This window comes from Bos indicus, chromosome X (genome assembly GCF_029378745.1).
Source record: "Bos indicus isolate NIAB-ARS_2022 breed Sahiwal x Tharparkar chromosome X, NIAB-ARS_B.indTharparkar_mat_pri_1.0, whole genome shotgun sequence".
In the NCBI taxonomy this organism is placed as follows: Eukaryota; Metazoa; Chordata; class Mammalia; order Artiodactyla; family Bovidae; genus Bos; species Bos indicus.
The window spans coordinates 121,566,786-121,578,802 of NC_091789.1; the positions used below are offsets into that span (position 1 = coordinate 121,566,786).

The 12,017-nt window shown below is 50.4% G+C and overlaps 1 protein-coding gene across 1 annotated transcript; it reads right to left on the reverse strand.

Annotated features, from left to right (window-relative positions):
- Positions 1 to 1,044: 1,044 nt before the first annotated feature.
- On the reverse strand, positions 1,045 to 6,462 carry LOC139181236 (melanoma-associated antigen B1-like). The gene is made up of 2 exons (XM_070784138.1): positions 6,362 to 6,462; positions 1,045 to 2,609 (listed from the first exon to the last, which is right to left on the reverse strand). The coding sequence occupies exon 2, from the start codon at positions 2,549 to 2,551 to the stop codon at positions 1,541 to 1,543; it is 1,011 nt and encodes a 336-aa protein (XP_070640239.1). The 5' UTR covers positions 2,552 to 2,609; positions 6,362 to 6,462; the 3' UTR covers positions 1,045 to 1,540.
- Between the last annotated feature and the right edge of the window lie 5,555 nt (positions 6,463 to 12,017).

Sequence of the window (12,017 nt, forward strand, 5' to 3'; positions counted from 1 at the left end):
TCCCCTGCCTCCCAAAGCCCTCCCGACAAAACACCCCGATTTTCATGTATTTCACCACCACTAAAATCTAGCCCTGCTCAGGAGGTCTACTAGATTACACTCGAGATACCCTCATGTTTGGAGTGTGCTGGGGCTTCTTCCGTTCAGGGCCCAGAGTGCCAGTACGGTGACGTCTCAACATCCCATCACAAAGGAGAGAGTAATATGCATCAAACACCTGGTTTGTGGACTGTGTTCACCTGCACTGGGGCAGGAGCACTGGACACCATCTGTTCTTTCCCCCAGGTGGAGATTCCCTCTGGTTGACTCACAATCTCAGGGTAACTGTTCAGGGAAGCTTCTCATTTCAGTCTCAGCCTCCCAACTTTGAGGCCCACCATCTGGGGATCTGGGCCCGGCTCACCATTATCACAGGTTCATCCAGCCCACCACGCAGCCAACTTAAAATGACCTCCCAGGAAGGAACAGGAAGACAAAGAAGATGTATATTATGATTAGCTTTCCAGCCCCACCTTAGCCTCTCACAACTTAAAAGGCTGGGAGTGTTGGTCGAAATAGTTGAAATAGTTGAAACAGTGAAATAGTTGCCTCAGGCCTGACTAGGGGCTGGAGGGACTGCTAGACGTGACTTTGGAGCACACACTGGCCTTGACAGGACTATAAACCCTGACTGCAGCTTGGGCTCTCTCGTCATCCTCTCTCAGAGCCTTTTCATAATCGGGTGGGAAGGCACTGGGGATGTTACCATTGACCTTGGCCAAAATACCAAACCTCAAAGTTTTGGTTTAAGAGAATAAAGGCTGAGAGAATTTATACCTCACTGCTCTCATCCCAACTCCCTCCCCAGCATCCTCCCTGATTTTTGTCACTTGTCTTAGATCATCACACCACCTTCCTTATGGAATCACTGCTCATATACTCAACACATCTACAGGCAGGTACAGGGTCTCCTTTATCTTTGCATCACCCCCACCAGCACAGAACCTTCTGAAGAGCAGATGCTCAAGTAAAGATGGGAATAAAGGAGCCACCAAGCAAGGAATGTAGTTTCTTATTGTTTTTATTGGCATTCTTGAATAAGCTAACAACATCTAAATATATCGCTAAGGGTACTACTGAATGTTATAGAGAGATAAAGGTGAATAACATAAATCAAAACTTGACTACAGCTTACTTCGTTTTCATCTGTTTTAAAACTACAACGTTCTTTCACATTTCCAAGAAAATTATATTCCAAAGCTATGTTATCTTGTTCTGGATCCCCAAAAGATGAAGGATTTTCTGAATTACACTACACAGTACCAAAACTCTTACTCTTAGATCTGACAGACAACAACAAATCTGTGATCCATGTCATTCGTAAATTTGGATTCTGAATCTAAACAAACATGCTAGGAAATGAAACAACGTTTGAAAGGTAATAGTGTAAAACAGGAACACAAAGAAGATACGTATTGACATTTCCAGCCCTACTTTAGCCTCTCACTTCTTGAAAGGTTGGCAGTATTGGTCAAACAAAGTGAAGCTGCCGCCTGAGAACTCACTGGGCACTGGACGGATCTCTGGGTGGGACCCTGGAGCGGGCAGTGGCCCTGGCAGCACCACGAGACCTAACTAGAGATCTGCCTCGGGATCTCTTCTCTTCTCCCAAAGCTTCAGCATAATGGAACGGGAAAGCACTGGGGATGGTACTACTGATCTTGGCCAAAAACTCCAGCACCTTCATCTTGCTGGTTTCAGCGTAGGCTCTTGAGCCCCATAGGAACTCATAGCTCAGGGGATCGCTGTCGGGAATCTGACGATACACAAGGTAATTCTGCTGCACCCACTCTTCCGTGATGAGCTTCCTGGGATCCCCAAAGATTACATGCTGCTTTCCATCATAGATGCCCAGAACATTCAGGAACTCCCAGACATCAGCCTCAGAGGCGCGGTTGCCATTCACGTAGATCACATTCAGCAGAGGCATCAGAAGCCCATTCTTCGGCACCTCACAGCTGCTTCTCAGCACGTCATCACTGATGAGGCCTATCTTGCTGACCAGGGTATAGGAGTAACCATTTGGCTTGACTTCCTTCAATTCAAGACCGAATGACAGCTCCATGCATTTAGCTGCTCTCCTGAGGATCTCGGGGAAGCGTGTCTTGTACCTTTTGTGAAAAAGATTCAGCATATCTATCTTCCTAATGGGCTCTTTCATCTTAAACTGATCAAGCAGGAAATTGACCAACACTCCTGCCTTCTCGGTCAGAGGATCTAGAGGAGCGGTCTTAGCAGAGGTTGAGGCCCGGGAAGAATTTTCACGTTCCTCAACTTGGCCCCTGCCACGTGCTTTAGATCTTGGGCATGAAGCCCCTGCAACAGGAGAGCTAGTGGCTGCAGCTCCCTGAGGCTTCTGGCCCGCACCGGCAGGTGGGGAGCCTGGGGGCGTACTCCCAGAAGTAGGGGTGGGGGTGGCAGCAGCCTGAGCATTCCTGAGATCCTTGGTCTCCATGCGTGCCTGGCGGCGTTTCTCACGCCCACGGTGCTTGCTCTTCTGCCTCCGAGGCATTACTATCAGCAGGCACAGCTGGCAGGGAAGCAGGCAGGCAAGTAGGTGATGCTGGAACCTGGAGAAGGGAAGATGAGTGGATGAGCTCCTTCAGCATGGAGGGAATAAGGCTGCTCTGCCCGTTTCCTTGAGAGCCCTACTCTAGGAACCGCTGGCCTCTTGTTCTTGGTCAGCCTATCCCCTGAGAACCCTGTGTAGAAGTGAGAGCGTTCCAGCCTCAGGCCACAGCCTGCCTGTGGCTGCCTCCAATGACAGAAGATCCTGGGAGTGGGGCCCTTTCTGGGTCCCTTCATTCACACACACAACTGTCACATCAGCTCTTAGTGGGGCCGGGACCCCTGCCATGTGCTGCTTGAAAGGCGACACCTCAAAGCTCCCTGGGACCCATGAGAAGGAGCCAAGTCATGGACACTGTAGGGGTGGATGGCACTGGCAGTTCTGGGGGCCTGCTCTGTCCTGAACTCAGTTCTCCACCATTCAGGGTCCTCATCTTGTCAACACCAAGGGTGTGGGCCCCTCCCTCCTGCCTCTGGTGCTGCCCCTTCAGGTGAAGAACCTCATCTCCCTTAGAAATGACACAAAGAAATGAGGGGCCTCAGCGGAGGATCAGGCAAGACTCTAGTGTTCGTTTGATTAGCTGCAAGGGGGAGCGTGCTACCTTCAGTCCTCATTCGCAGTCCCCACTTTGACTCCTGGGAGCATCTGGGGGCTCCTTTCTCTCCTGGCTTGAGGACCTCTCTTCACAGCAAGGCCAACGACTCCCTAAGATCAAACGGGGAAAGCCAGGGTGGCCTTACCTGGCCCTACCGCCCACGGTCTCTGGGGCCTGAAGAACTGCAGCAGGAGGTTGAGGCCCTGTAATGGGTGCTATTTATGCAAGGTCCCCAGATTTTACTCAGGGGAGAGTCTAAGATTCCTTCCTCTGCTGACTCATTAGACTAAGACCCTCACTTCCCTGTTAGCTGTGAGTGAGGCACACACACTTCTGCCCACCATGTATGCCTGGGGGCACCAAGGAGTGACAGTGCGAGGAATTCTGGGAGTTTCCCACAGTCCTCAGCATCTTCTCTGTGAGTCCTGGAAAGTGTTAGAAATTCTCCCTCTGCTGACCTGAGCACGCTGAGGTTCCCAAGGTGAAAGAAAGTGTGAGCCACCTCTAGTCATCCCTGTCCCTGACCTCCCTGGGATGGCAGCAGGGGCTGGACTCTGTGGGACTTCACTGTTCTGTCATCACTGGCCCCTTTCGTCCTCACTTGGATGTGATTTATGTTCCTCCCTTAGTCCACACTGAGTTTTCTGGCCTCAGATCAAGGCCCACATCTCCCTGAGTTCCTGGGGCTGAAAGTGAGGGGTGACATCTGGCAATCTCTGCCTGAGGTGCCCCAGGGCAGACAGGGACTGGGACTTTGCAGGCCCCCACTGCTTTGGGTAGGTGCTCAACTAAGTCATCTCTCTGGGTCTTTATCATGACTCTGTGACTCCTGGCAAGACCAGGAAATCTCTGTCTCTTCTTGAGATCTCTCCCCTCCTACTAAGTCCCCCATCTCCCTGAGACCCACTAGAAAGCAGCGACATTTTCCCGATCTCTAGCTACAGCTGTGTGTGGACTCCTCATGCGGACAGTCAGGAAGAGATTCTGCACTGCCCTCTGTTGTCGCGGGGTAGCTGGATGGTCCCTCAATTCTTAGGTCCTCTTCTGGGCTCCTGGTAATAGCTGCAAATGCTCCAGTGGCGGACCTGAACCCATACCCCCATCAACGAGGTTCCTCATCTCCCTGCGAGGCTCTGCGCAGAAGCAAGTGGGGGTCATCTGATCCCCATGCCTGGGTCTCCCAGGTCTGAGAGGAGTGATGTACTATGTGGTTCACTTCCTTCTGGGTGGGGTTCTCACATGTTCATTCAGTGTTACCACTGTGACTCCTTTTAGGAACCGGGCTTCCTCCCTATGTTGAATGAGGCCTCACCCATCAGCGTCAAACCTGAATATCCCTGAAACCATCCTTGGAGAAAATGAGAGGGCGTCTCTGCCTGAGAGCTCTAACCCAGCTTCCCAGGGCGACGGCAGAGCTGGCACTCTGTGTGGGCTCCTCTGTGCTGGGGGAGTCAGTTGTCTCCTTCCTTACATAGAATTGGTGCTTCAACATCTCTCACGGCCTAGGACTCCTCGTTTTCTCCTAACCTGGGCAGGCAGACCTGAAACCAAGGCCCTCATCTCCCTCAGACCCCACAGGCAGAAGTCAGGGGCATCAGAACTGGCCAGCTCTTCCCTGGACCCCCAGAGCTGACACCTGAGGGGGCATCAGATGTGGCTCTCTCTACCGTGTATGGATCTTCCCCTCGACACCACATCCTTCCTGGGACTCTGCCTTCTGCAGACCTGAGCCCAAGACCCTGTGAAAAGTCTTCACCTTTCCCGGACCCAAGCTGACAGAGTGAGACACATTCCACCAAAAATTATTTGGGGCTATGCTGCTAACCAAAAGGGCAGCACTCTCGACCCCCACCCCCTGCCCCAGTTCTGGAGTCAGGGGCTCCCTCAGTCCTCACTCAGGATTCTGGCCTCCAGTTTGGGTAGGGTTTGGGGTCTTCCCTCTGCTGACCTGAGTCTGCATGCCCCAGAGCAAAGCTCTCACCTCCCTGAGTGCCTAGAGGAGATGCTGGGGGCTCCATATCCAGCTACCTTGTTTGGGGATGCCCAGATCTGAGAGCAGGGCTGGTCCTTAGTGTAGCAATCCACTTGGATGCCAGGCCTGCTGACTAGCACTGAAGGTCCTAGCTTGACTCCTTCTAAGGCTGAGACTCCTCCCTAAGCCTAATGGGTTACCTTATCTATCATTCTATGTCTTTATTTATTTACCTTTCACACCCATTGCTTTTTATTATGTAACTGGTAGTTACATCTTAACCTTTCTCACCTATTTCTCTTCTCCCCCACGCCCCTAACCCTAACCCCCATCAACCATCTGTTTTTTTCTCTCTTGCTTCTACAATTGTTTCTGTTTTTCAGATTCCTCACAGAAGTGAAATCATATAGTATTTCGTTTTCTCTGACTCATTTCACTAAACATACATAATACCCTCTAGGTCCATATCCTTTTATATAAAGGCCTTTCTCTACCTGAACGTCCCTTATCCACAACGCCTGCCAGCCCCTGCACACCATGCAAAAAATGACGGGTTCTCTCAGCCTGAATTACTCTATGGTAATTTGGACCCCTATGGACCCCTATGGGGTCCAAACCTTCCCATTCTAATGCCTAATGATCTGAGCGGGAGGGGATGTAATAATAACAGAAATAAAGTAAACAATGTAATGCGCTTGAAGCATCCTGAAACCATCCCTTTAGCCTACCCTACCCTACCCTCATGCCACCCCACCCTCCTTTGTCCACCGCATCACACCTCATTCCACACTGCACCCCACCCCATGCAAAAACTGTCTTCCAAGAAACCGGTCCCCTGGTGCCAAAAAGATTGGGGGCCACTACTGCGCGGCACTGCAGCATTGGTGGCAGGAATGGCTTCTGTGCAGCCACCACTTTGGAAGGAGATAGCCCTGTGAGCACTGAAAGCCCCATCTTTTCACCTGTTGAGGGCAAATACCACTTCCAACGCATAAAGAGTCCATCCTCTTTCAACAAAGCCGCCCGAGCCGCCACCGACCCTTCACGTGGCAACAAGATGGCTCCTCGGCCCGCAACTCCGGACAGGGGATCTTACACTGCAGATTGCAGGGGTGGGATGTGGTTGGGTCACTTTTCTTACAGGGAGGGCTTGGGAAATTCACTTCAGCTACATTCAGGTCCTCACCTTGGCTCCGGACGAGTCCAGCACACAATCTCCGCTGAACAGACGCTGCAGCTACCAGTCGCGCTCCTCGCCTCGGAAGCGGAAAAGAGGGGCCCTGCATACGTTCGTACATGGGGTCTCCTAGGGGCGGGGCAGGGGCAGGAGGCGGGGGCGGGGCAGGGGCAGGAGGCGGGGGCGGGGCGCTATAGAAACCCGGTAGTTCAATATCCATCCAGCCCTGGGTCCTCCTGTGCAGTGTATCAGAGCCCAGGACACCTCCTTCTATGAACCCGAGTCCTCCAGCTCCCAAACGAAGCCCTCGCCTTCCCAAGTCCCTAGTGTCGGGAGTCAGGTTGCTGCTCTGAGCATCTCTGCTTGTCAGGAGGGGGCGCCACTCTGTGAGCCTCCCTCATAGGGGGAGAGACCCTCTCACTAGCACTGATGGTCCTCACCTTAAGTCCGGTTATGGTCAAGATGCCCCCCCTCTGCAGATCTGGGGTCCGATTCTGCTAGAGGAGGCCCTGTCCTCCCTAAGATCACACAGGTTGAATGAGGGGACCACTCAGAAGTAGCTCTTCTGGGTCTCTCAGGGCTAACAATTTACAGAAATCTGTTTGGCTCCCTCTCCAGGGGTCCTGTCTAACACTCAGCATCGCATGTGAGGTCCTCTTTGGGTTCAGGTCCGTCCCTCTGTGAAACAGGCTGATCCTATTAGACAAAGGCCTCACCTCGCTGAGACTTTCCAGACTGAAATCAACCTGACATCTGTGCCCAGCGCTTCCTGGGGACCACAGCATCAGCGATTTTCCAGGGCCTCCTTTTATAGTGTGTGCTACCATGCATTCACTTTCAGGTCCTCACATTGACTCATGACGAATCCTGTAACTCCACTCTCTATTTTTATGAAGCTGCTTGTCTTACAGCAAGGTCCTAGTCTCCTGAGAATTCCAAGTGGGAAGTCAGTGTGATCCTCATGTGATCGTAGTCCATCAGGGCCTCTGAGACCAGACAGTGGGGATGCAACTCTAGTCCTTTCGGATTCCTTTTGCTCAACATACTACATCTACTACAACCTGGGTCTCTGCCTTCTACTGATCTAACATTCCTCTTCTTAGTCTTTGGATGACCACTATATTCAGCAGTGACAGCCCTCCTTCATGGAGGTTCCCATATCAGCATCTGTCACTTGATTAAAGGCTTCCTGGGAAATGCATATTCCTACAGACATTGAACAGTTAACCTCTAGCAAATGTTGGAGAAAACAGGTCTTGGTCCCAAAAGTAATCTAAGATTAGGAACATGCAGCAGAAATCAAGGAACTCGGGAAAGAGGTTATGCTGTCAGAGAAAAAGAGCTGATATATTCCTTCTCTTCAGCCAGATTAGGGTGTCTGCTTATTTGCTCAGTCATATCTGACACTTTACAACACTATGGACTGCAGCCTGCCAGGCTCCTGTGTCCATGGGGATTCTCCAGGCAAGAATACTGGAGTGGGTTGCCCTCCTCCAGGGGATCTCCCCAACCCAGTGATTGAACTCAGGTCTCCTGCATTGCAGGCAGATTCTTTACCATATGAGCCGCCAGATTTAGGGTAGTTTAAAAATCTTTACTTTCAGTACCCTCCTGTTGTTAAGTGGTTAAATCGAGTGGTTAAGACTCTGTGCTCCCAATGCAGGGGGCCTGGGTTCAATCCCTGGTCAGGTAACTGGATCCCACATGTCACAACCAAGAGTTCATGTGCCACAACTAAAAATCTCACATGCCACAACTAAAGAGCCTGCAGACATGGCAGGAAAGGTCCTGAGTGTCACAACTAAGACCCAGCACAGCCAAAAAATAAATTGAAAAAAAATATTTTTAGTCCAAATAATAAAATATTTACTTTCTACATAGAAGGACAGCACCAGATAATCTTGTAAGCCCTTGATCACTTGAGGGTGTCTGATTTTGCACATGCAGATTACCATATGGTTACTGAGCATTATCTATTTGTCTCCTTTAATTATCACTCTTAATTATTTTGGTTATGTGTTATGTGGCAGTATTGATGGGAAGGGAGTTTGGGGGAGAGTGGACATGTGCATATGTATGGCTGAGTCCTTTCACTGTCCACCTGAAACTGTTCACAATATTGTTAATTTGCTATTCCTCAACACACACACACACACACACACACACACACAAAACTGTGCTTCCAGTGCAAGGGGTGTCAGTTCAAACCCTGGTTGGGGAATTAAGATCCCATGTGCCACATAGCAAATCAATCGATCAACAAAAGATCATCAAAGAAAAAAGTGATGGGGATCCGTGAAAGAAATAATTGATAAGCTAGATTCCATTCTCTTTAAACTTCTGCTCTGTAAAAATACACCATCAAGAGAACAAGATGAGCCATAGTCTGGGAGAAAATGTTTGCAAAAGATATATCTGATGAAAGCTCTAATCTAAAATATACAAAGAATTCTTAAAATTCATAAGAAGAAAACTAACATCTAATAAAAAATGGACAAAAGATAGAAATAGATACATCACCAAGGAAGAAACACAGATGTCAAACAAGCATATGAAAAGATGCTCCACATCATATACCATTATGGAACTGCAAATTAAAAAAAACAAGCAGATACCACGACATGCCTTTCAGAATGGCCAACATCCAAAGGACTGAAAACACCAAATGCTGGTAAAGATGTGAATCAACAAGAACTCTCATTCCTTGGTGGTGGTGATGCAAAATGGGAGAACCACTTTGGAAGACAGTTTGCAAGTTTCTTAGTAAACTATACACATTCAACACAGCTGGTAGGAATGTAAATTGGTACAGCCAGTATGGAAAACAGTATAGGGGTTCGTCAACAAATCAAAAATATCACATAATACTTTCCGCAATTCCACTACTATCCACAGGAACTGAAATCAGGACCTTGAAGAGCGCTCTGCACTCCCATGTTCACTGCAGCACTACTCACAATAGTCATGACAGGGAAGTTGCCTACCTGTCCAGTGACAGATGAATGGATAAATAAGTAAAATATACATACAATGGAATATCATTCAGCCTTAAAAAGAAGCTAACCTGTCTAGTCATGACAGCGTGGATAAATCTAGAGGACATTATGGTACAGTGAAATAAGCCAGACACAGAAGGACAAATACTGCATGTCCTTTACATGAGGAATCTAAAATGGTCTAAGTCAAAGAAACAGACAGTAGAGTGGTGGTTGCCAGGGGCTATGGGAGGGTGAATGAGGAACTGTAGATTTAAAAAATATTCACAACCTAAAAGCTGACAGTTATGCCCAGCGAGGAAAGAGTGTGCCATTCTAGCGGATTCTGGGCATCATCCCACCTCAGAGGACTGTCACCCTGATTTCTTTCTTTTTTTTTTTTTTTTAATACATCAGGGTAGGTATTATTCTGTTTTGCTTCAGTTACATACATCTCAGTACATGTATGAGTGTGGGGAAAAAACTGTCAGTCACAATCAAAAGTTTTGCAAAATTCTATGTAAGGCATGAATATCAGGAGTGAATATATGTTGAAGGAAGCACCCTTCAGACTGAGGCCTTCCACCCAGAGTGAAGAGACAGCAGGGGTGTATTTACCTGTGTCAGTCAGCCCTGCAGATCCAACCTATCCTCTTTCAGGAGTTTCAGCTCCCTCTCCCACCTCACATACAAGGACAGACTCTGGCTGGGCCTGGCTTTGTCTTCCAGAAAGCGAAAGTCGAGGTCCAGCATGGACTCGCCAAGCTGCATGGGCCACAGTGGCCCGCTCCCCTGCCCTGGAGTGGGGTGGGCAATATAGGGGTCTTCCTGGGGGACATTCCCCACTCCCCCTCAGCCCAGGGTCCCATGCTGGCCCCAGTCTGGCTAGCCATTCCCGACCTTCTGCAGACCAGACTTCCCAAGTCCTAGCTCCATCCTGTGGGTGGTCAACTAGTCAGTTGTTTGTTTCTCCTCTTCCTCCAGGAAGTAGTTACATCTTAAAGGTTTTCCGCAGTTGTCATCAAGATGTGGGTATTAGTTCTTAAAAGGTCCCTGCTAATCAGTCTCCCTGGGCCCCTCTGTTACAGACTAATTGAGTGCACAAGCAGCCTGTGTTTGGCAGGCCCCTTCTTTATTCGAGGCTTAGGCAATTGCCTCCTGAGGCAGAGACTCCTAACAGTTTGCTATTCCAGCATCCAAAGAATGCTCAGCTGTTGAGTGAGGCAGAGTTACCCCAAGGGTGGTGCTGGACACGGAGCTGCACGCACCACAGGTGTGTGTGTGAGGGTGGGGAGCTCTGGGCTCTGCCTCCGGTGAGCCAGGTATTGCTGACGAACAGCATCCTGTCTCCCCAGCGGCAGTGGTGGGTCGGGGAGGCTCAGAGTTGAAGAGGCCCTGGACCCTTGCACTCCCAAGGAATACCCATGAAGAACAGGTGGGATCTGAACCGGGGCTGAGTGTGCCCTCAAATGATGCGGCAAAGCGTGGAGGATATGCTGTCCAGTTAAGGTGGTTGTCCCCCTACCAGCCCAGGGACCTACCCTCTCCCTGCAGGTGAAAAGTAGCTCTTCAGGATCACAGAAAGGCATCCCCAGGGGAGAAAGGCACAGAAGGAATGGATTTTACGTATTTGTTTTTTAAAAACAAAAAAAGGTTTAAAAAGTCCTTCATTTCCAACCCTGCCTGGGGGGTGTGAGTGGGGAATAGAACGAACTGAGAAGGGCACCCACCCTCCCCTGGGGAGAGTCCAACTCTTCCCCGGGAGCAAGCAGTGTGCAGGGCAGGTCAGAGGCCGGCCCTTGCCCTTCTTGCCCTGCCTCCTCCATCGGCAGCTCACACTGCTGCCAGCAAGTTCCAGAGGCAAAGAAGTGTGGGAGCCGAGGCCGAAGGCTGCCTTCTTCACCTCGGCGGTCACTCCAGCTCTTCCGCCCTTGGACGTTCTCTGGGCCCCACCACTGGGCTCTCAGGGTGAGTGGACAGGCAAGACCAGGAGGCGCAGCTTGGCCCAGCCCACTGGCAGCTTCCTTAATGCCGTCTGTGACACAGCAGGGCAGTTTGGGCGGGGGGCGTCAACAGTGAAGGAAAGGGCTGCAGAGACACCACGATAATCTGGAAAGGAAAATCTCCTGCTAACCTGCATCGCTTTTTGATCCTGCCTCTGCACCGGGGCAGCCCTTTTTCCTATTCCCCATCCCGAGGCTGAGTGGAGTCCAGGACAAAGCACTAAGTGGCTGTTTGTTACAAAACACCTGGAGATGCCAGGGGGGGCTCTCGGCCCGTCAGTCAGTCCAGGCTCCCACACAGTCACACACATAGCATTAAGGCGTCTGTACTCGCAGGGGTGGCCAAAGCAGGCCCAGCTTCTCTCCCTCCACCTGCAGGGGTAAGGGGGGAGAACCCTTCTGGCGGCTTCAGTAACAGGGTGAAGTGGGAGAAGCTGGCAACGGAAGAGCGAGCTGGGCCCCGAGAAAGAAGAGGAAGAAGGCAGGCGAGGGCTTCCGAAGCCTCTCTCCAGGCCCGACGGCTGCCCTGGGAAGTGACCCAACTCAGCTTGGAAGCCCTAACCACATACCCCCTGGAAAATGGGGGACAGAAAGAGAGGAAGAGAAGCGGGGCTAGAGTCGTGGGACTTTGGAGGAAGCCAGTGCTATCAAATATTTACAAGCATAAAGCCCCATCTTCTGTGCCAA